Raw genomic sequence first — 25,618 nt, forward strand, 5'->3', positions numbered from 1 at the left:
TTTCAAATATCGTTCAATACTAGTATGCTAAATCATACGATCTAAAGAACGGAAAATGCAAGGTTACGTAATCACTTGATTTATTTTAACTGATCTATTATAAATTCAAAATTTGATAATGATGGTGGACATATTTTTTATATATTCCTTTTTTTTTTTAAGTCTTTGGACCGATATACCCTATTTACTTTTTAAGATTCTGTATTCTATTCAGCTAGAAAGTAAAAATGACATTGAAAAAAGAATTGCATCAATCGTTCACCTATGTTTATAGATAGGACCTCTTCTTTATTTAACCAGCTGTAATTTGCCATAAATCGATTTCTATGGTAATGAAAGCAGTAAGTTTTAATACCAAGGTAGATGCATACTTTTCCTGGATGGCAGCTCCCCCGCCAAAGATAATGTCCTCGAATTCGCACAAGTGAGCCTGTTATTTATATTTGTGTTACGACCTATTATTTATATACCTTTAATATTCAAATTTCGCGCTGTGTATGCCAAATCCTGGAGAGCTGCTTGTATGTCAGGGTGGGTGGGGAGAAGGGGGGGAGAAGTCGGTTAAATCATGGGGCAAAAAAACTTGATGACGAGTGTCCCGGGGGGTCATTTGTGTCAAGATAGTAATAGGGATGTTACAATGTTACTAACTTTTTCTCATTTCGTGTTAATGTTATGACTACTATAATCTGAAATTGAAAACGCCGTGAATCACGTCACTCCCATCAAAGAGCCATGTCACCTGGGGGATACACCTTATGATGGCCTATCAGGTGGGAAGCTCAGGCTTCAGGTATATGAAACGGTAGGGATTTCAGTTATTACGTACAAAGAAGGGTAGGGAAATCTGTCATTTCGGTCGGCTCAAAAGGGCAGCGAAAAAAGGCGAGAAAACTTTCTGGTTTTGTGATTTATTCATATTTGAAAGCCAGTGCATTTACAGCAGTAACAGCAGTAAAAGGAATGCAAAGTTCTAAACTAGGTATGTGAAAGGGGTACCATTTGTCAATAGAAGGTATACGAAGGGTACCTTTTCTGTAAAAAATGGTATATAAAATGTTAAGGGGTTGGACCTTGAGGCGGAGCGTCCCCGTATTAAACTTTCTTGAGTACCCCCCGGACCATGTCATCGGAATGATTGCTTAAAAGACCACTGCAGGGACTGATAAAACAACGTGAAAAGTCTGAAAACACTCGAGTTACAGTATTTCGACTGGTCAAGCCAGTCTTCAAAATTTTTTTCCCCAGAAATGTCGGAAGTCACGTACAATATTATATATGATAAAGTTGGAATGATTGTGTGGCTACTTAGAAAAAATAAGAGAAAATTAAAAAATAATACAAATAAAAATTAAATACTTTTTATATGGAGAACTGCAACTAACCAGGTATAGTGTTGCTTTTTTTCTTTTCTGCTGTATCTTGTCTTTTCAAGAAGCCACACCAAAACACTTAACCCTGCTTTATACTGTACGTGACTTTAGATCATTGTACTTCGTGGTTTTTGTCAATCCGTGATTTGTCCTTATATTGTCTATTCATGTTGTTTAATCAGTCCCCAGTGTACCTGGTAATTTCGGCTGGTCGATGACGATCTTTCTCTGTCTTTAAGCAGGGTTGAGCGTACAGGGGTGGTCAGGGGTTTTGCAATCTTTTCATATCGAGCAGAATCAACAGCACGGAAACCGTGCTCCCTTAACTGCGCCCCCGGGCTGCTCAGGCCATATTTAGCCTAAGTAGTCGCTGGAAAGAAATATGGGCGTTAGAAGAAATCAACGGAGACACGCGAGGAGACACGCGTTTGCACTCAGTAGTCAAGTGAACTCACTTATCACCCGTACGTATGAACTATACACAACCATGATTTGTTGAAAAAAAAAATGAAGGATTACAGAGGTCTTGCTATTATACATAAGCGAAATTTATCAGAATCTTACAAGGTTAAACAAGACAAGCTGAGAGACTAAAACCTCTCACTGGGCTCTCAGTGACCTCCCTCACTCACTAAGCCTATTTAACTCTATAAACATATTATGCTTCTAAAGGTATGAGACAATTGTACACTGAAGTGGCGCAATTGATAGACTGTTCAAAGTCCGCCATTCTTCCGTGGGATCAGTCGATGTCAATCTTCATGTTTCAGAGGTCGCTAACTTGGTTTTTAGCTCACATTTCGAAAACTCAACTAGTTAGAAGAGTGTAAGAAACAGGGGTGGAACATGGTATGAGTAGGGGTCTCCGTACCCTCGATCGGGGAATTTGTACCCTTCGGCCAGCGATTGCGGTGGACGAAGAGAACTGGTAAACAGTCTGCTGATTTAACTGGCTTATACATTTATTATATGGAGAAAAGTTGTCCCGGGTTGAGGGCTCACGCGCCTACGAGCTCCCCTGGGCGAGCCATCTTTTCAAACATTTCCTTACAAAAAGTGGCGTACCGTATACCTGAGAAACAAAAAGTGCTGCCTCGGCTAAAAGGGTGACTTTGTGAAACCCGTCAGACTCTTTTGTTATATGTTTTTTTGTTGCCTCTTTTGGACCTGACTGTGCACAACGTTCAATGGCATTCCTATCATTTTGAACTTACTAGCCTGTGAACACTCCTTTGGTTGCTATTTTTTTCCCCAAACAGAGACCCTGTTCACAGGCTATGAACTTACTGACTGACAGAAACATCGCACTAATTCATTCAGTCACAATTTGTGAACAAAAAACAAGGGATTATGTACGGTCTAGGAAGCAGCGTTGTTTTCAACTTTGATGTTTGCCGGCTTTCCTCTACTAATAAACTATAGTCGAAATTAAAGATCAAGGACATTTTAGGAAGTTCTATTACCACCAATTCATTTCTAGCTACTATCGGATTAGCACCATACTACTTGCTCACTCCGTATAAAAATTATAGCGAAAAAAAAAAGATGATAATAAAGTTCCAAATTAAAAGTCACTAACTTTATTCACAAAGACCACTAACAGAAGCTTCCGTATTAAGAAAGGATTGTCTGAATTAACCACAGACGCGACTTAATCCAAACAGGACAACTGAAAGCACCCTTGAGCTGACTTAAATCTTCAAAAGAAATACACAAGGGATCTTCGAAGAACATCAGCGTGTCCATTCTTTCCACAGGCGCTTGTTTTCTGAAAATACGCGCTCTCTTATTCACTTTCTGGGCCCATTAGGACACCTGAGAAATGGCCGTTAATTAATAGAATACTGATCACAAACACAAAGTAGTGTTCATTTTTGCTTTTTTATTTCTTATATGATGTAACTATCAAGTTGCCTGTAAATAATCACTTTGCGTATTTTCGTAGCAAGCCTTTCCATTCGAGTTATTGCGCGAAAGTTGGAGCGAAATACCCGAAAAAAAAAAAAGGAAAAAAAGAAGGGGAAGGGGAGGGGAGGGGAGAAGAGGAAACTGTTTCCTCCGTTCCCTGCCCTACCCCTTCATTTCTCTTTTTTGCTCTCTTCCCAGCTTTCTCGATGAACTCGCGCAGAAACACTTGCTACGCAGGCGAAGGGCTAACACAACGCAAACACAGGAAGCCGAACCAGATGTCCGGCAACCCCACTTCCCATGAACTACCACCTTATGACATTCAGTCAAAATTCGAAATTAATAATAAAACTTATAAATAAAATCTGAGTAAACCTTACAATACTTCATACATTCAATTATGAATAAAACCTAAGTAACTACTTTTCTAATTTTGTGGAGTCATTATTTTACAAGCCGTTGCATATTTCAGTGTTAAGAACCCGTTTTGAGCGTTTTAGGTGCTGGTCTCAGTAAAAACGAAACCGGCAAACCGCAAACCAGCGCTCATCCAGCTGAGCTTACCGAGCGGCTGTTTAAGAAAATGACTAAAGACATTGTTTGCGTTTCCTCAGAGGCAGACTCTGATAAAATTTATATTGATTATTTCGACAAAAGAAAGCGTTTACTCCCATAGGACTGGTTTGGGCACCAACATGGCTGCCGTTTTACTGTTCAGGAGAGAAACCAACATGGCCGCCGTGAAGTCACGTGAACAGGCTCTATACACCCGGCCCTTATCATCCCCAACTTCCTCTAGGGCACTCTTTTTGAGGTGGAATGGCACCATTAACGATCCAGTCAGTCATCTGTAATCACAATGACTTCTTCTGTTGGCTGCAGCGCACTCTGAAAGGTAACCATATTTCCATGTCAGAACGGAACTAAAACGGTCGGAACAAGTTGTTGAAACATGGCAGTCGTCCGTTAGAGGCCAACGACACAATACCACTAGCAGATGAGCTTCCAAAATTTCGCGCAGAACACGAATTTGTATTGAATTTCTTCATAGTATGTAACAAACACGCAATAACCGTGGGTAGCCGCTGTTTGGGAAATAAGCTCGTGCTCAGGCTCCTCCGATCTCTTCTCGGACCGGACTCGAGCGGCACCTAAACTAATAGTAAACTAATGGCTAACTTACCGTTTTTGTTCCATTAGCGGTCAGCCTCAATTTTTTGACACTTGGAGTCTCTAAAATAACTTCGCTTTGTTCTTCACTCTAAAATAACACATATTAAAATTACTTGTTTGTTTTTTTGCTTTTAGCAGATTCATTAAAGACTCACACGGATACTCACCTTATGTAACCTGTCCCGGGAGATTCTACCGAAAAATGTTGTTTTGAGCTAGTCAAGTCATTTTACGATGACTTGCGTTTTTTTGTTCTGGTATGCACAGAAGCCACTTCTTTCGATTAATTTGCTCCTCCCGATTTTGCTTTTGATGGGCATTTACACTGTACTAGGGTTCATTTCGGTGGTGAAATTTTTAACGAAACCCGTTAATAGTGAAAAAGGCCATTTCTGAGTTCCCCCGGGCTCTGTATCAAAACGAGGTTAAGTGCTCAGCCTTTGATATGGAAATGATTTTTCATTTTCACGCAAATAAAACTCATTTTCACAAGGAAGGTTGTGCAGTTGGCATCATTTTGAAAATGAGGGTTTTCGGGACTCGGAAATGGCCTATTATTTTTAAGGAAGTACTGGTGTGCAGTGAAAAGAGATTTTTCGGGTTTAAATGTAACCGAACGCATTGTGGAATTGCACACATTTTACGCATCCTACAAACAAACAGTTACGACGTATAAATATTTCCAGTAACAACAATTCGCCGTCTGCCCCCTTCGAATTACGTAAATGTTTGCAATTTTCGTTGTTTGCTTGACTGGATCGAGTTCATTTGGATGTGGTTTAAAAAATCTCTTTCCAGGTTTCCCCTGAAAATGTGAGGTGACAAAGTTGCCTGCGATCGTTAAATTTTATGACCTCACAAGTGGTACAGGGGACGTGGTTCAACATGGGCGGTTAAGGTTAGAGTTCGCCACTAAATTGGCCAATAGGGATCCAACGACGCGACGACAACGAGAACGTCGCTTAAAAAGAAAATTTGCGTTCTTTTATGCTTTATCGCGATTATTCCACTCATTTACTTTGTCAAATGTAGGCGAACCCTCCTGAAGTTGAATTCCAAGGGACCATATCCAAGTTAAGAAAGAGAAATAAAATTTGGTCGTCGCTTGTAGAACGCGAAATTAGCCACTTTCACGTTGTAGTCGTGCAAAAACGGCAAAGAAATGTACAAAAAAGTGTGATGCACGTGCAAAATTGTTTTGCTTATTAAACCTGTTGATTTTTTCTTTAACGTTATGGTTGCGGCCAAGTCGTTGGATCTAAAAATTCCCCAAATAGCTGAATAGCACATCTCCAGTAACGATCCCAAAAGTCTTTGAGAAAGGTAACTCGACCCAGTTTCTTTTTCGTTTTTACGTGAAAAACATCAAACAAGAAAGAATTTCTTGCTTCATGATTAACACTTACAGGAAATCCTTGCTCAACTTCTTGTTGCTTTGATTCTTTCTTCCGTTTTCTAAATTGAACGTGTAAAAAATAAACAAAATATTTTCTTTTCTTGAAGTACAATAATTACGTACTCACTAATCAATCTGCACAGGAGAAAAAATAACAATTATCAGTTACAAAGAAAGTGATTTTAAGATTTACTTACACATTTTTGAAAAAGGAATCAATTCTAGGAGTGCTCTGCGTACCTAGAAAAAGAAAAAAAGACAACCTGACATTACTCTATGATAGTTTTAAAATAACAGTTACACAGCACAAACTTTTCTAGTTTTTCTAGGTCATTCTTAAACATGATAATTTCAGTAGTGGACGGACCAAGTCCAACCTTGAACGAACGAAAAAAATAAAGAAGAAAAACAAACAAAAAAACTGGAAAAATGGATGAGCGAATGAATGAATGAATTAATGAATAGATGGATGGATGGATGAATATCTCCGTGTCACACTAAAATAAGTGAGCGAATGGTTCTCTCAATGCCAAACTGTCATTTACAAATCTTCAGCAGGATTCCATAAGTATCAGCGGATCAATGGTAAGGTGTGTCGTATAATTGATTATTCAAATCCTGTGTTCTTTATAACATCACAGCTCTGAAGCTATAACTACCCCATAGGTTGTTGAAATGCCAGTCAGACTCAAGAACAGTCCTATTCAGAACCACACTCACCTGGACGATCATGCTCCACCTACTTATAGGCCACTTTCACATTTCCCATAATGCATCTTATTTGCCCCCCCCCCACCCACCCCCACCCCAAATTTTGCATAACCTTTGTTTTTCATTTCTCCTGGGTATTACAGCTGTCCCAAGAGAAATTTAAAAAAATGCTTCTGCAAAATTCTTGGGAGCAAATAAGGTGCATTATGGGACATGTGGACGTGGCGTATCACACTACTTTTGGGTTCAAACTTGCCTCAGTCTCTAGGCCTCATTACTCCGCGACCTTTGTGTTTTGGATCACGTGGTCTAACCTTCTATGAAGTGCATTGACCGAGAGGGGCTAGGAAGATGCCATGCAGGAACTAGGCAAGGTTTAAACTATTCACTGTATAAAACAAGGGTTGTATCGGGAATTTACAGTCACTAACCTTCAGGTTTTGAATTCTTTGTTCTGGAGGTACAGTTGGATTTTTCTGTGACCGAAGAAGTAAAAAAAAAAAATGGTCAAAAGATAGATACCCGATGACAAAAGAGAAGCGGGTACTGTACATACATGCAACCTTTTTAAAGAAAAACTCCACCACCTTGTCCAATATTGACCAAAACAGTTCTTAACTGCCATCCTGTCCCAAAATAATAGCTGAATTGTGTAAATTAGCCTGTGCCAGGCCGCGAGAAAACGAGCAAGGGAACAAAGGTAGGAAGAGAGAAGCGAAAAGCTTGAGCATCTTTACAAATATCACAGTCCCCAATCTAACAGAAAAAACCTTTTCTCATGTCAAAATGACAAAATTTAAAATGTCAAAAAGTGCTGAGTAGGAGATTTTCACACGCTTGCTACAGTGTTTTTTCTTTGAGTCAAGCTATTGACACGGTTGACGTGAATGGTCAAAATTGATCAATCATAGGGTATACCAAGAGCCGGGTATACCGGAATGACGTATTGAAAATAATGCTTACAGGTTCCACTCACTTGTCTCTCGGTCTGGAACATGCTAAAGTGTAAATTTGATTATCTCTCGGTAATTCAGGGGCACCCAACGACAATTTTCGGAAAAATATCTGTTCGGAAGACGATTTGAGATCTAGAATTTTCGGAACATTTGTTGTAAAATTTCTTGCTTGCATACCTCTCCTATGTTCACCTAGAATTTTCGGGAGCCTATTTTCTGGCTAAAATTTTCGAAAAGGTAAGCTTTGATCCCTATAACTTTCGGATCACTAGACTTTCAGCTAGGAAATCCGAACAGATGAAAAATTTTTAGGGGATAAAAATATGCCTATATCTACCGTTTAAATACTAAAATACATTCACCAATGCTATGTTTAAGTGGTTTTGAACTATATTCTCGTTGGGTGCCCCTGGTAAGTACCCACTTTACTGCACGGGAGGTCGGACCATTTTTAAGTTTTTAAAATATAAATCTTTGTTTGTAGGCCTAAACAAGAAAAATACCGGCGGCTGGTATTTTGAACAGTCCAGCTCCCTTCTTGACTTTCAACGAATGCCAGATCTTCGAAACAACCTTAGAACTGACGCGCATTGTAGGTCGTATAGACATTCACCATCGGCTTGGATAACAGATTCGTAGTTCTTCCCTCGATGTAGAGCCCAATTCTTGGGCGATGCGACATCCAGTGGTTGCAAAGAACTTGTTAAATTTACAGTCAGTTTCGTTGACAGTGACTGACGTTTCGACAACCTGTGCGGTAGTCATCTTCAGAGTCAAAGTGAGTTGTATTACGTCAGTTGATCTTATTATACTCTGGTTATTGATCTGATTGGTCAGTTACGTCGCGATGTTATTAGTCGTCTGTCAGTTAAACCGTGATGTTATTGGCTATGAAGACTAAAAGTGAATTGTTTTTACTTCGAAGAATGACAACAGCTGGGGAGGCCGAGCGTGTGAACTCGTAAGTGAGAAATTTATTTGTACGTATTTAGGTAAGGCAAATCATATATCTTTAATATAGAGGAAATAAACTTTATATGGAAAACAGCTATCACATCAGAATGTCTCTTTTTCCAAATCTAAACCCTGACAGACACTCGGACTCGGTCATTTCATTCAGGTTGAAAGTTGAATAATCTTTGTGTGGAAAGCAGGTGTTTTTCCACTCGACAAGGTCAGACAACACAAAAAATTCACCATCGTCAATGAAATTAGACATACGGCTTAAAAATTAGATCATTGCGAAAAACTTTGTTGCGAACGAACATCACAGTTTTCATTTGTGTTTACATTCAGTGTCGTCGTCGTCGACCGACCGATTGGATCTTAAGTTTCCTTTTTCCTGCCGAAACTGACGTTCTCGTTCCAGTCTTTTCCCAGTCAACAGACGTCGTCGTCGTGAACTTCGTCGTGGTTCTTTAAGTTCCCTATTGTGCCACTAAAGGTAACATTTCTTTTCCTTCCTTGCTCGGTTTTGTTTTAGGAGCGCGGACTTCGGTTTCTGTGAGTTTCATTTATTTCTGATTGCAATTTGTCTTTCAAATTGTGTTGGTAGCCTCTGTCCATCATCAACCATCAAGCGTTCTTTTGAATTTTGAAACACTTTCCTCAAACTCTTTTGACAAATCGGTGGGTAACAAGCCGCAAAATGTGTGCTGGAAGGTTTCCGTAGTCTTTACATCAAGGATAACTTTTTCGTTTAATCTTGTGCCTTTGTATACAACTATGTCTAAAAACATTGTCTCAGTGAATTTCGGTGGTGAATTTAATACTAGGATCATGTAAGTTTGCTTCTTCGAAGAAAGTTACGATGTCTAGTTTAAAGACGGTTTAGCTGCTTATAGACTTTGTGTTTCAATATATGACATGAAAATGTTGGCAGAGGAAACTGCTGTCTTTGTGCCCATCGCGGCACGGTGGGTTTGGAGGTAGAGCTTTCCATTGAACTGGAAAGAACTTTCTTTGAGGATTAATCTAAGCATTTGTCGCATACAATGTTTAGGACTAGGCGGGTTGTAGAAATTTTTGGCATACACTCTGCAAACCGATTTCAACTGATCCTCGTTTTGTGGTAGTGACTTGTAAAAAGACTTGTGACGTGGTATCTTTGGTTACTTCCTAGAAAAGTAGAACAAATACAATATACTCTTCTTTCTGAAAAAAATATAGATAATGTCGGTCGATGGCGGTAGTCGGTTAATAATTTTCCTGTCGGTAGTCGGTAATTTTTTTCGCGTTTTGTCGGTAGTCGGTAATTTTTTTCGCGTTTTATCGGTAGTCGGTAATATTTTTGACCCTTTGTCGCTAGTCGGTTAACCCCATCCACACCCTCCAATAACCTTTTTATGGAAGAGAACTACAGTTGATAACACCTAACGACTGAACATATCCAAGATCATCGTCATCTGCATCGTTGTTTACTTGGCTACAAACCGTGTAACTGATTAGAATCACGTGGAGAACTTGTCTAAACAAAGCGTGGCACAACTAAGGACTCATTACCTGACCCCGGAGCGCCGGCTCGCTCTGTTTGCAGGGCTGGGACTTTTTGTCTAGTTGGCAAGCTGGTTTTGTGGTCAAGAAATAACAAAGTTAGTTCTGTTAGCTGTACCTGAGGTCCCGTGATCCCAATAAACGAGGCTATTTAGCCAAGCCAGCCTGGTTCATGTAATCAGGCGCTGAACAAGACTCTGGAGTTGTCAAGTGCGGGATTTCAAGTGACGAAGGTTGATAAATAATTCTTAACATTTTATTCGATCTTGAGAATAACTTCAACACTCCATCAGCAGGGAAGATTTCTTCTAAGCTCAACTCTTAGATTTACACTGTCAACGCAGTTTACAGAACAATCAGCTTGAAACGAGAGATGTTAAAGTGTTGTCACCAGCCGAAAACTTTACAGAAAAAAAAAAAGAAGAAGAAAGAAACGAAAAGTAAGGGGCCATATTCATGGCTAGGCTCGAGTAACTGATCTGAGTGACTGACTTTCCGAAGATACACTGTAAAACATAACGTGAGTGGTTCGTGACGATAATGATAGGCCAAAAAAAAAGCGATTTTACATGCAAGGATAACTTGGAAACTGAACTGTTTTCATAAGACTCTCGTCTCTTGTCTAGTTTAATGTATAGTCCATTATGAGAGAAACGAAACGGCCTTTGTTATTTAACTGATTTATAACACAGCAATATTCTCCTAATCAAATTCAAAACCGCGAGTGTGCTACATGTCCTCATTGTGCACGCTGGTTCAAGGAACCTATACCTCGAGTTTTTGAGAGGCGCTGAACCGCTTACTGTGTGTCATAAACATAAAATATGTCGGGTATTTTAAAGAGAAAAACTCTAAAAGTTAGGGAGATCCGGAATGGGATGAGTGTTGTCATCTGCGCTTGCTATGATACATACTCGGAGATCCAGGGGTGGTTAGTTGGGTCCGATAAAACGGCGGCAAAAGTTTTCAAGAACAGACGAGAGAGCCCTTGGGATACAACTCTTAACGAACCATTCCACGTCTCAGGGCCTGTTTACATAGAGGTGGGGAACCCCAGGTAGGTGAGGTAACCCGCTTAGGTGAGGCCAGACCGGGTAACCCTTTCAGCCGGGGTCAAATTTTGCCATGTAAACGTTTCAAGGTGAGGTAACCCGCCTACCCGGGGTTGGATTCGTGATACATCAAATTCGCGCAAAATTCACTTTGGCGGTGGCTTTGCATCATTCTTAAAGGTAACAATAGAAAGCCACAGCACTGAAGGTTGCAGCAACAGCAGCAAGTGAGTGTAGAAGAGCATTAATCGCCAAAACACGTGGTTTGCCAGCATTTTTCATGTTTACGTGCTTAGCGACCATTCAATGATCTCGAGAAAGTGCACCCCGGGATGGCGGGGTTGATTGCATGTAAAGGGGAGTTATTTTTTTACCCCACCTTAGCGGGTAACCTCACCTACCTGGAGTCCTCCACCTCCATGTAAACAGGCCCTAAAACATTCCAAACTTAATGGATTAAAGCCTGCTATGTCTTGAAATTATCATATTACTTACAAGGATATCGGATGTCGGATGTCGGATGTCGGATGTCGAATCTCGGATGTCCGATGTCGGATGTCGAATGTCGAATGTCGGATGTAGGATGTCGGATGGCACCTATAAGCTTCCGTACAACCTTGATGTAAACAAAGCGCACAAATGCAAAACAATTTGTAAATTTATACTACATTAGAAATTTCTGCAATTTGATTGGCTTAGAGCAGTGGTATTTCAACTTAATTTGAAATACCTACATGTGAAAATTACAAACCTTTTGCAGGTAGTAGTATAAACAAATAATGGCATGATTTGTACGTAATATTTGGCATAGATACCACTCGTGATATTTCAAAATTGTCTCAAATTTCACTCGCCTGACGGCTCGTGAAATTACGTATAACAATTTTGAAATATCACTTGTGGTATTTATGCCAAATATCACTACAAATCATGCTATAACCTACACAAATTTTACCTTTTATAGCTCTCGCACGAGCAGCGGAGCACCATGGGTAGAAAAATTTGGTTACCAATGCATTCAAGAAAATTTGGTAGTCATGTGACCGTACGTCCGCCCGTCCATCCACACCACAGGCATACCAATGTTACATAACTCAATCAACAAGTATGGCAACCTAAATGCAACTCGAGGGTTTTTTTGGCGGGAAATCGCACGGCCACCCGGACTTTTAGAGAGAAAAAAACTACAACAAAGTCTAGTTTGTTTCATGTCTACACTCACGTGGATAACATAGAAAGAGCTAGAGCAAGTGATTAAAAACAAAGGAGACGAGTTTCGTTGGAAGAAAAACGAAAATTTCATAGCGGCGTTGAGCAAATGAGAAACGCTAGCGGCCAGCAAGGTGAAAATGAGCGGCAGTGAAAAAAATAAAAGCGAACACGAACACAAGCAGCAAAAGGTTTGGTGAACGCAAACGACAATTCTTGTTTTGCACTCACGTGAAAGGGCGGCCATGTTGAGGATCAATACAATAGAGTTTTTTCTTGAAGAATTTACATCCCCCCGATCGGGAGAAAAGGCCATTGTTCTGGGGGACATTTACTTACAGTCGGTGAAAGCTTCTAGGTCTGTCATATCGCTGATTGTTATTCTAAAACGCTGAACAGGAGTATTTTTCATTGGTTACCATGAACGCGCGGCAGTACTCTTCATCGTGAAGTAGGCGGGTGAAACTAACAGTAGCCCAATCTCTCTGTTGTTTTCCCTTTTGTGAGGCCAGATCACAGCTTTACGCATTTTAATTATTCCTTACAGATAGCTGACTTAAAGATGAGTCGAAAATCTTAGTTCGTTTCCTCGCATCAGAGTTTTGACGGAGCTCTGACTGATTACCCTATGAGTAAGACAGCGGTAGAGAAAAAATGGAGTCAAAAAAGAAGTCAGTTTGCCTTTAATAAATTACATGTGGGCGAAGATAACGCACAACTAGAGTGATCAGTTCGAAGTTTAGAATAGGCCCTTTCGCATCGGAAATTAGTCTCCTGAATATACCGGTGGGACGCGCAATAAAGAGGCTGAAGTCAAAAAAGAGGGACGTTTGATATAGACAACGATAGCAAGAAATATTTATTGTAAAAGTTGAACCGCGCTCTATAAAGAGAATTGGAGGCTCTATGTAAATTTTCAGTCGAAAACAGAGTCGAAAATGATCACATTCGCGCAGATGAAACCGCCAATAACCAATCTAAACCTAAATGATCTTATAACAACCGAAACTGTATAACTATGTAGTTAAGCGTGAATCAGATATCTTGAAAGCAATTTTGTCGGAGAAGCAAACGAAAGCCGCAAGAGCTCTGATGTCTTTAAATTTCGCGCGCGACTGGCTTCTCAATGTTGTCAGCTGTTCAAAGCGACTGCGTATTGTTTTTTCACGGCAACCATTGTTTCGACAAAGACTGCAAAGACAATGACTTCACTCCGACTGCGCGCTAACTTTACACTTTACATTTTCAAACTTTAAAGTCTGTAACTTAATCGAGTCAAATTTTCACGTGTAGTTAAGGCCGTTGTCTTAAATAATCCGCTCTATAATCTGAAGATTTGTGATTATTTTTGAAGAAATTCGATGTTTAACTTGGACAAGGGTCGTTTTCCATACTGAAAGTACTGTAAAAGCCTGATTTTCAGTGTTAAAAGTCTGCACCCAATTCTCATTTATTTTACTTAAAATTTAGCTGGAATGACAGATTAATCCTTTAACTTAAAGAATCCGCTCTATAATGTTAAAGAATTCATCTTTTTAACTACCGAAATGACAATTTAAGTCACTCTGCTGCGCCAAAATCGCCCGTTTTCTCTATTATTATGCCGCTTCCTTGGCACATTCACGCCTGATAAGCCCACTTCAATGGCTTATTGATATGCGTAAATGTCCGACCATTTCTCCCGATGCAAGACAGGCGCACCCGGCCGCTGCCTTGAGAAAAAATAGCTTTTTTGAACTAACTTGTGATGTAAAGAGTGAATATATGTAAAAATCCTTCCCGCCAAACTTCGATAGGGTTGACCATCTGTGTTTTAGCAGACGGGTTTCTACGTTTATAAGAATTCCTCATCCAAGAGAATTTCAGTAAAAGCACCCCAAGTACTTTAAAGTAACATCGCTCGACCAACTTTAGAGACGCTAGTTCTTTCTCAGTTTTACTCATGCTGCCCCCTCTCCCATCAGTACCCGACACTAAAATTGAAACAAAGTTCGGATTTTATGTTAGGATGGTCGATAATGTTAAACAAATATGCAACTTTTACGAAAGGGTCTCACTGAAAGGTTTTTATATTATAGGGTTTTCCTCGACAGCTGCAAAAATGTTGCCGATACAATGAGACTCACTGAATTTGTGTCGCAAATTACAAAGGAAATATTGAACAATATTGGGCAAAGAAAACACGGCAGATCATTAAACCCTCACTGCTCTCTTTTAAAAAATGAATGTTTATGATTTATCCTGACTAATAATCTGTGTTGATTAATCAGGTGTATTACTCCTTTGTAATGATTCTGTAATTTGCCACCCTTCATGTGTTTATATGCAAATAGCTTCGCATTACTTCGGCTTTTAAAAAGGTAACATGAGAGCGAACTCATAGAATAATAATGAAACGAGAGCACATAACTCAGTAAAGCAATACAACAACTAAACAGCGAGTTTTGTTTTTCTACTTTCAACAGAAAACGTTAATGAACACAACACTTCCACTGACGGAAGGAGCTTCGCAGACCGAAGACGACATCAAGTTAGTCAACATTCCGCAAGCATGGAAAATTCTCATCGTGGTTTTCATGACCATCGTCCTTGTATTAACAGTCATTGGGAACGTCGTGGTGGTGGTCGTTCTAAAGTATTCAAGCGTGTTTAGATCCGTTGCGAACTCGCATTTCTTGATTTCTCTATCTATAGCGGACTTTCTCGTAGCCGCGCTAATAATGCCTTGTGCGCTGGACGCTGTTAACACAGGCAAGTGGCGATGTGGACATGTATGGGGCAGGCTAAATGGATTTGGAAACTTTTTGTTTTGCATATCCTCTATAATGCATCTTATGATGCTCTCAGTTGACCGTTATATGGCTATTGCCCGGCCACTGTATTATCCGATGGAGATGACAAAATCGCGGGCTCTTTTTCTTTGTTTGGCTATGTGGCTGGTTTCAGCCTTATGGGCATTTTTGCCATTATTTGGAGTGAGTTCATACGAATGTTTCATCAGTTATATCGGCACTTGTGAGGCAAAGGATTGGTCAAAATTTGGTTTGAACTTTGCGTTCGCGATCTCCGTTGTGTCGGGTACATATGGAATAGCTTTGTTGTCTATGGTTTTCGTCTATTTCAAGATCGGGCGCGTTATCCGAAATCAGCTCCAGCGTACCCAAGAAGTTGTAAGTGGTAAGGATCAGAAATCAAGAAACGAAATCGAACAGTTTGGTTTGTTTCATAAAACAGAGCAAACTAAATTTGCTAACAAAATGAACCGACACAAGGGATTGGTAACCTTAATAACAGTGACTCTGGTGTACTTCATCTGTTGGTCTCCGTTCTGCATTTTGCTTTTTATTGAGATTGGAACAGGAGAAAAAGTAAGGGGACCATACGGTACCTTGGCAATGTTCGTTGGATTTACAAACAGTTGCTGCAATCCAATTATATATTCTATTAAATACAGAAGATTTAGATCGGCAGTTATCCGCATATTGGTCAAAAAGAACTTGGTATCGGATTTGTCGCTGGCCAACGCTCAAAAGGCTCAGTCTGGCTCATTAATAGTCGAGAGCCGGCGTCGAAGAGTACTGCCTGCGAAAAAGTCTGAATCCATATTGTAAAACAGAATCAAGGCTGGAGGCGATTATAAGTTAGGAACCTGGACGACATCATCTGTTCTGTACGTTTTATTAGCGTTATTAAGATTTTCGGTATTTTGATCTTTGTGCACTAAATATGATTGAAACCTGACGAAGATGTCAGTAGGAATACGAGTAGTTTAACCAAGCAAATGTACAGCGAGTGAGGTCACGGGAGTTGAAGTTTTCCGGTCCTTTCTCCTCAGAAGTATTGGTCAGTGCATTCATATTAAGCGCAAGTTTCGCTAATCTAATTATTAAACCTGAGTGAGTTATTTGTTCATTAAAGTATGTTAGAAAACCCAAAAGCAATAACTAAGCCCGGAACTTTTGCTAACCAAGGTTTAAATTATGTTAACAATTGTTCTATAATCTGACCAAAAAGATCCCTACCAGAAGGAAAGCGCTTCTGAGCTCAGGATACTAATTCATTTGATTAGCAAAGTTTTCCGTGATCTCGAACACCCCCTCCCCCTCCTACGTCAAGAACAAAAGCATTTCTCTCCTCTGGGAACTAACTTCTGCATAGGCTGAAGCCTGGGACAGGATGGCCGTTTAGACCTGTTTTGGCCAAAAATTACACCGGCAGGCCTAGCATGCAATGGTATCAAATTTAAAATTGATTGGGAAAAAAAGAACATCTAGTGCTTGTTGGCAACACGTGATATAAGTGAAAAAAAAAAACCCTGAAACTCTTCTTATACTCACTCTGTTTTTTAGAATTTTGTTCAGCTTGTTCTTCATTAAATTTTTTCACAGGATCAGGATATACCTGAGCAAAAAGCTAAAAAATACAACAATATGCAAAATAAGGTACATTCATAAGAAGGCATCATGAGAAAAGTAGACAAAGAAAATACATTTTCTTGTTTCGCTACCAGCGTGAGTGCCAGGATTTTTCATAGAGGAAAGATGCCCAAAGACTTTTGAAGGCATTCTAAAGAGTCCCAAAGTTCTCAAGACTTCTAAAATTAGAGATTTTGTTATAAAGGGCATAGAATGTCAGGTCTCGAAAAATGTGGGTCTCGGAAAATTTTTGTCCAATCTTGAAGTCCCGAAAGCTTTTGTGGTGGGTCGTAAAGTCTCATTTTCAGGTTACCGTAAAATTCCGAAAATAAGCCCCGGGGCTTAAATTTTTCAAAGGCCCTTTTTGAGGGGCTTATTTTTGGAAGGGCTTATATTCGGAGGGGCTTATCTACGGAGAGAAATTTGCGTTTCAAAATCGATTGGACTAGCCTTATAGTTTAAAGTAAATTTGCCGTTTTTGCTTTGTTTTACTTTGTATTTGAGGGCAGTTTTCCAAGTACAAGCCCCCAGGGGCTTATATTTGGAGGGGCGATTTAACAGAGGGTTTTTTGCGTTACCGGTTTGGGGGGGCTTATATTTGGAGGGGCCCATACATGGAGGGGCTTATTTTTTTTTACGGTATTTTGTGTCCTGGAGGCTAGAAAATTTTGAAGTTTCAGTCTCGAATTTTGTATCCAGGGTCTCGTAAAGTCTCGAATTTACCCCTGGTATAAGTACGAATTATATTCACGTGAAGTTTTGCTTTCTTACTTTGATTCTAGTTCGTGTTACTTAATTATGTTTCAAAAATGTTCCAATGTTGTCATTATAAGTCAAATGTTTCTACCAAGCAAGAGAAATTGGTCCACAAGCTTCTGAGATCAGGGTTATATTTTTGTTCTCAATAAATGATGCCTAAAGTGTGATAATTGGCAAGTGTCAATGGTCACAGTGAAATCCCAATATAAAGGACTCCTATATACATGTAAGAAACCCCAGCAGAACAAAAGACAAGGCCGGTATAACTGTATAAGGGGAGTCCAAAAGTGAAAAATTTCACAGAAAAATGCACAGAAAAAAATTACTAACTATAGAATATGCAATATTGCATCAAAATTTACCAAACTTTTTAAGATACAAAACCGTTTGGTCTAGTAAAACCGTGTACCAATTCTACAGAACCTCAAAAAAGAGATACAAAATTGCATCACTGCTAAGCCTTGGTTCTGCTCCCATAGATGATACAGGGCGAGCTGTACTCTAGCAGCACCAAGTGGCCTGTGGCACCTTACTTTTGCTGTTGGGCGACTAGAAAATCTTACCTTTTTCATGGAAATCATATCCTGGGCTCCCTGGATTTTACAAGTTCAGAGCATTGGGCTCTCTTCAATTTTTCTTAGAGCACAGCCTTGTGATATTATTTCGGTGAATTAACAACCAATAAGTTTATTTGTTTAACAGTTAAATATCACATTCACCTCTCTGGGCTCAACAGTCACAAAATATGCTGGACATGCTTCACCTAGCTCTAAGTTTTTCCACTCAACTTCATAACATTCTACTTTTTGCTGCACTCGAGCTTTCACTATCCTGGCAAAAAAAACAAATACACCAAAAATGATTATAAGCTTATATTAAGCATAAAATGTTGAAGTCTGTCAACTGCTTAAAAGTACTGTGCATTAGCTTATAACATATAGCAGAAGCTTACGAGAAAGAAAAAATACAGAGTTCATATGGTAGTTGAGTAAAACAGGGTTTGTCAAGGTGGCCATAAGTAGAGCTGTCCGCTTACGAGAGTGTCCGTTAGGAGAGCTTCCACAACATGAAATTGAACTACAACATACATGTTGCAGGTCAAATTTGATTTCAGGTTGATTCTCAATTTCCTTTGTGTCCTAGCCCTAATTTCATGTATATGCTGTGGATTAATTTTATCCTTATGGTTTAAAATTTTATTTTCTTTTGTTTTTGAGTTTGAAACAAAAGAAAAAAAAATTTAAACTAGGGATAAAATTAGACCACAACATTTCTAATCTTTTAACCATTAGTTAGAGTTTATTGACTTACTTTTCAGGCTGGACAAAGGTTGTTATGTTTTTTTCAAGCAATGATGTCATTTGCCAGTATGTAATCAATGGTTGAATCTACAAGGGAGAGATGAATAAAAACTAATTACAAAACAGAAATTATCGTATTAGTTGTATGCTATCATTCATTTTTCCATATTCATACCTTTTCTGTTGTTTTTTCTTCATTCCACTTTAAATTCTTTAGACAAAATTCCTTTCAAACATGAGGGAACAGAAAAAAATCACACGCAACATATACATTACAAAGTATATACCAGTAATATAATAATATAAATATATTTGAACGATGACATTAGACGTATATTCAGCAGCAAAAACAAAACAAAACAACAACAACAAATTCAAAAAAGACAAGGATCAGGAACCAGGATCACAACATTTAGCGATTCTAAGATAGTCATTAGGCAGACCAGCCAACCCCTAATAAAGGAAAATCTGGAGACTCATGGAAAGAATCTGGAGATTCTACGAAAAGTGGTCAGACTCTACTTTTTCCGCCCTATTCATATTTAAATGAACCGCATAAAAGATTAAAGAACTGACGGTCAAAGTGATAGCCCTTAGTGAGACCAAATCAAGGGATTGCAGGTTGTGTGAGGTTCAAACAATTTTACCATAGATTGATTCTGAAGAAAATTATAGAGCCAATCTGAAAAAAATTTTTGTTATCGATTTTCAATGGCTTTCCTTAGTGCCTTAGTGAGACCTCAGATTGCAAGGGCCTGGAAAGTTCTTTTTAAGTCCACACATTTTGTGGATTATCTAACCTCTCCCTTACTTTTTTAATTCATGTCCTTTAACCTAAATGAAGCTTTATAAGATGATAAAACTTTATGGAGATTATTTTCCCTCCAACCACTAATAATGGCACATAAAATCATCTTGGGTAGTTATATTTATAATTTCAGTCTTTTTGTTTTAAATTCATTATTTATTATTTCCTCAAGCTTATCTACTACACTCCGTGAATTAAGTAGTCACCTGCAGTTTCTGGATATCTGGACAAAATGTTTGGAAAGAAAATTGCTGCGGAACTTTAGGATCCTGCAGATACTCCTGTATCACCTATGCATAAAATTATACTAGTAAAATAATTTATTACAGAAATGCATTGGGCAGGATTTCTTAAGAAAGCTCTTTATGATAGATTACAAAGCATGTTCAATGTAAATATAGAGCCGTGATTTAAATTGGCAGCCCTGTTTCCATGATACACATCATGAATTGCAAGCACTGTTTTCATCCTTTTATTGACTAAAATTTAATTCACAGCAATTTTAACTTCATACAAATGTAGGTTACTAGGTAGCAGTGAAAATACCATGTAGTGTCAATTTTCCTTATTTTCTTATATAGTTTGCTTCAGGTACCTTACAGTTAATATCCTTTCTTACTCTAAAAAATGACTAAAATCAATCAATCAATAATTTTTATTTATTCTCGCATTAAAAGATAGCAATAAGATACTAATGTCTCCGAGGATAAATAGCAAAAATAAATAAACAAAAATAAAAATTAAAAATATTAAATAAAAATAATAAATTAAAATAAAAAAATAGATATTTTAGAATAAGTGGACCAAGCAATGTTATATGAACACTGTTAGACATGTATAGCAGACACAGTTAGGTATTTTATTTAATTTCATCCTCTGATTTACCTTAGGATGTGGGAAACTCTTGTCCTTTAAGGCTTTGCTGAAAAAATAATATTACAGTAATGTTTAACTATTGAAACATACATTTCTTTCTCACACAGAATAAATTGCACTCAGGTCTTCCACCACGTGTAAGTTGTATTTTAAGCACAAACTGTACAATAACTGTACAAGCTGACATTAAAGGTTTAAAGTGCGACAAATTGATGAGTGTTTTTAATCACTATGATTTCATGAAAGATATCTTGATTGGTAGAACTGGTTTAGGAGAACAGTCCTTACTTTAATCTACATGTAGAGTAAAAGTTATGAGTGAGTTGTTGTTTATTGTCTTCACATGTACATGCAAGTTACCTCTGAGTGGTAGAAAATTTGCATACGGAAAATAAAAACAATGGATATATGATATAAATCCACATTAAATTCAGGTCAAAAAGTTTTAAACTACACTTAGGTGGACTCTTCTTTGTCTCCCCCTTCCCCCCACCCACGCTAAAAATTCATAAATAAGGGCTACGAGACAAAGGAAACTGAGTATCAACCTCGGTTAAAAACTTTTCACCTGAATTTAATTCTGCCTTACAAGAGATAAACACTTCATACCTCAATCAGGCCAATTTGCTATTCTCTTACCATTTTATAGATTTCTCTATGCATGAAAGATCTTGATCGGAGAATGTTCCCATTGCAGTCCATTTATGAAACCTTCATCAAAAAAGGAACTTTTAAGGATGTTATTAATGATATAATAATAATAATAATAATTTATGAACTTATTGTGTGCAGCTTAACATGAGAATGATCAGCAGCGCATTACAACTGCATTACTTTACAAGAAACAAATAAAAGATAATGCATTTTTAAATAAAAAATAAAAAATAAAAAGAATATATATGCATGCAAGTAAGAACTGAATATAAAATTGCTCACCAATATAAAGTTCTAAAAAGATAAGTCTTAATATGCACCTTAAAATATCAATAATAATGGTGTCAGGTGCTTTAGTCCTTCAGGTTTCACACCTGTACATGTACAACAACCCTGATCCATGAGATAATACAGGACTTAAAGACATTGAAGTTGGTCTTGATGGTAATCTGACTGTTCTTTCAAAATTTGTTCAGATTGTTGTACGAGTTGACATGCTTAGTGTAAGCAAATGAAATACCTGTACGTGGCTCATCATTATTGTTTTTGTCACATTTATACACTTAACAGAATGCAAATAGTACCTTTGAATTAAGTTGTCAGGTTTGATATTTTGAATCAGTTCCATGGCTTTTATTTTTCCAACTTGAGGCACTCCTTGAGGAAGATAATCACAACCAAGAAGCACAGCAAGCCCCACTAAATTCTCTCGGCTGAGATCTACATAAATTAGGAAGACAAAAAGTTGTAAACATAAATATAATACATGTGGGCAAGTTCATTGTGTTTATGTCTAAGCTACATGTACATGAATGAGGATCACCTTGATTATGTGACAGCATGAAGAGGGTGAAGTTCAAAATAATGCAAGGTAGGTGAGGGGAGGTATATAATTCCATATACTAATATCAACTTAACCATAATTCTCCAATTAAGGCTGTTATCCAGAAGGAGGCTCTTAGCCTGGGCAAAGTATTTGGAACATCAACCAGCTGCAATCCCGAGATAATAGTCTTCAGAGAACCTCCTGGGCTCTCCTGTGATAAGCAATATATAATGTAGCAGGTTGAATTTATTTTAAGGTCAAAGCTATTTTATCCAAAGCCATTCTTTGGGTCAACCTCAGATAATTCTCATTGCATCGTTAAGTGGTTATCATGAGCTTTACATGCAGTTCCCATGGTGGTGGATTACCATAATAATACTTGTAATAATTATAGTTGTGTGATTGCTTAGGAAAGGTACCTACTTAGCTGGGACTTGAGTTCCTCTATCCTATAACAGTCTACTGATGACCCCTGAAAACAAAGAATAAGCAAAGTTGAAATGCAATATTTTTACTGGCTTACAGTGCTACCTACATGAACCACATTTGTCAGACTGATTTGTGAGGATGACTAGGAGAACAAGATTTTCTCAGTACTACCAGTAGTTAAGTATTGCATGCATATGATATGAACCAGCATCATACTGGTGGGCAAATGTGATAGCCGTTCTCATTCTACTATGTGTTTTAGAGAATGTTGCTGTGATGGAAACAAGGAATCAAATGTTAGAATATTCATCATTTTGCTATAGGGAGAGTGTTACAATATGTCAATCAAACTTCAAGTAAGTTTATCATATGTATCATGTTTCTGTTCACTGATCAATAGTTTTAGATTTGATTAAAAAAAGATTTTGTACTGAGATTGTATATATGGTGATCTCTGTTAGTACTCAGCATGTAGAGGGCTTAACCTGGGAAAACGTACACTAATGATAATCCGTTATCCTTCACAAAACTAAATCCATTAATATAATTTTTGCCGACCAGAATACTTGTTCTGGCGACAAAGAATGAAAACTTGGGGGCCAGCTGGCCCCAAGATTTTTTTCTGAAAGTCGAGCACTGAGAATCATACCAAATAAAACAAAAAGGTGTAACAGTGTAACAGAAAATGGACCCCACAAAACGCAATGTAAAAATTTAAACTCTCTCCCACTTAAAAAAAAATGACAAAAAAGACCCACCTTCGATTTCCCAGAGACAGGAAGATCTCTATAAACAGTTCTGGCTCCATATAGAAATGCATCCCCATCACTGGTAATACATCCATCAACAATCTAAAAAACATAAAATAATGTTGCATATTGAGTAATTAACAAATCAACAACAATTTTCCATGGTCTGTACTCTTGTCGACCATAGAAAACATCAAAATGGCCAAAACTCAAAAGGAACCAAGAGTCAAGGGCAAATGGTTTCACTGCAAAGTTTGGAACATTTTTACGCCATTTCCATGGTGGATAAGAGTATAGACCATCGAAAATTGTTCTGAATAGTTTTTACAATAACACTCACAGGTTTTGATGTCCATTTTCATTGAAGTTTCTAAGGACATTATGCAGGTGAGAAAAAGAAAAAGAAATAAATTATTGTACCATCATCGCATCATTTCCATGGACAGTACTCTTATCAACCGTTAGCCCTTGGTTAGTCAGTGTACAAGAAACTGCTCTGTTATGTTAAATATTAAAATCAATCCCGAAGGCCAATTTATTACAATATTTCTCTGATTTGTTTTGTACTTTAACTGGTAGTCTCCATGGAAAGAAAAGGCTTGGTGTTTTTTGGGTACCTACCTTGAGGAGATCAAGCCAGGCACAGAGAGCCTCTCCTTCTCCAGGACTTTCGATATAAGGTATTCCCAAGAGCTTTAGGAGAGTACAGCACTAAAAGCATTGCAAAAGTGTCAAGTAAGTACATAACAGTGTCTTTGAAATGTGCCTTTTTCTTCAACCCAGAGTTTGTAGTACTGTTGTACTTCTGCAAAACTTACCATCATACCATTCTCTAATGAAAAGCTTACACTCAAGTTGTCAGCTTTTAAGTCTCTTATACATCCAACCCACACCACCAACTGTCACTGTATATATGATAACTGTTACGACCCAATCTTGGGGGAACTTACCTCATTGACCCACTGTGCAAAGTGTGATCGCCCAATTCTTCGCCCACCTGGTGGGCTTAAATGTCCACTTTGCTCCCCATTTCTGGCTTGAATTCGCTTTACTATAGCATCCCATTTTAGTTCAGGAGGTTCTCCATCTATGACAAACACCAGCTTCACACCTAATCTTGTTGATAAATAGAGAACTCGGAATAAAAGATTTCGGAGATGAGGACTGGGGACATTTTCTTGCAGCGCCTTTGCACTCTGAAATTCACAGATCCAGCAACTTAAATCCACACAAAGTTTTTTGCCTCGAAGTGAAGAGAGGTCTTCATTTCTTTTAACTGGTTCCAGTATCTTCCAGAGATCATTTACACCCATCTGATCCTATACTGTAAATGCCAGAAAAAAATTATTTATTACATTCAAAGGCTTTTCCTTAGGACAGGTTATCTATAGAGCTCAATATTATCAATATTCAACACAAAAATGCAAACTGCTAAATTTGTAAACCATTTTCTATACATTGTGTACGTGTAGCTTTGTTGTCTTTCTTACCATCGATGAACCTAAATCTTGTTTGATCAAGAATCAGATTCTCTTTTCTAAAAACACACAACAGTACGTAACAGAGAGTGGCCGTTTAAAATGGCATATTTGAAGAAGGACACATGAATACTGCTCTCAAATAAGGGAATTTGCTAAACGGAGAGGGACCTGAAGATGGGCTGCACTGCCCTTTGCAGATCAGACATTTAGATTTAGATTTAGACCTATTGTAAAATTTCAAGTACAAGATGCACAAAAAATCAAGGATTTTCTAAGGACTCCGTTGAGATTTTTCTGATTATCATGTACACATGTGAAAAATAAAATCATGTTGTTACAGTGTACATATGTATTCTTATCCATCATTTATGTGAACTTATTGCAACCTGTTTACCATAAACAAGCTCAGCAGTAATCCAAGAATACGTACCACTTTAGTAAGTGCCTGCAACCGAGTTTTAACCGCACGATTTCTCAAAACAAGCTTAGCTTCCAATGGTTCTACCTTAGCTTGCAGTGGTTCGAGAAGCGCTGATCAAAAGCCGAAAGATTGCTGTAGTCAGTGTAATCTCCTCAATGTGCACCGAAACTAAGGACGTCCGTCCACATTTAGTTGGAAGAAGGCCGATAGAAAGCAATCAAGGGGTAACAAATTAGATGATCAACTCAAGTCAAACAGAAATCACGTTTACCATGCCTGTAAGCGCAAGCATCAGGCCATGGAATTGGCCGCGCGTAAACTGAAACCTGACACCTGATAATCCTCCCTGGTGTCATCCAATCACTTTCGAGGTCTTCCATATCAACTTTTTTGTTACTTATACATTCTGAAAGATTTCTTTTCATTGGGCTTTCAACTCTAGAAAGCTTTCATTTCGATTTTTCACGGACGAATGCTGTCTCGCTTTTTTTGGTCGGTCAGTGTCAACAAATGAATGGTTTAAACGAGGTAGACTGGTTACGAGCTTTTCTTATCAGTGATTGGTCAATCTTGATCACATGGCTGTAGCGCGCAATTTTTTGTACACAAATCAACATGGCGGCCTCCA

The 25,618-nt window shown here is 38.3% G+C and overlaps 2 protein-coding genes across 2 annotated transcripts; one reads left to right on the forward strand and one right to left on the reverse strand.

Moving 5' to 3' along the window:
* Positions 1–3,074: 3,074 nt before the first annotated feature.
* Positions 3,075–24,424, reverse strand: LOC140943843 (flap endonuclease GEN homolog 1-like). Its single transcript, XM_073392957.1, has 17 exons — positions 24,039–24,424; positions 23,710–23,799; positions 23,098–23,190; positions 22,334–22,382; positions 21,669–21,804; positions 21,070–21,141; positions 20,440–20,476; positions 19,761–19,844; positions 18,922–18,972; positions 18,757–18,833; positions 18,165–18,276; positions 16,609–16,684; positions 6,993–7,037; positions 6,048–6,090; positions 5,861–5,909; positions 4,465–4,542; positions 3,075–4,169 (listed from the first exon to the last, which is right to left on the reverse strand). Exons 1-17 carry the CDS (start codon positions 24,399–24,401, stop codon positions 4,122–4,124), a joined length of 1,503 nt encoding a protein of 500 aa, XP_073249058.1. The 5' UTR covers positions 24,402–24,424; the 3' UTR covers positions 3,075–4,121.
* On the forward strand, positions 14,746–16,288 carry LOC140943842 (histamine H2 receptor-like). Its single transcript, XM_073392956.1, has one exon. It carries the CDS (start codon positions 14,746–14,748, stop codon positions 15,880–15,882), a length of 1,137 nt encoding a protein of 378 aa, XP_073249057.1. The 3' UTR covers positions 15,883–16,288.
* Positions 24,425–25,618: the final 1,194 nt, after the last annotated feature.

The sequence above is a fragment of the Porites lutea genome, chromosome 7 (genome assembly GCF_958299795.1).
Source record: "Porites lutea chromosome 7, jaPorLute2.1, whole genome shotgun sequence".
Taxonomy (NCBI): Eukaryota; Metazoa; Cnidaria; class Anthozoa; order Scleractinia; family Poritidae; genus Porites; species Porites lutea.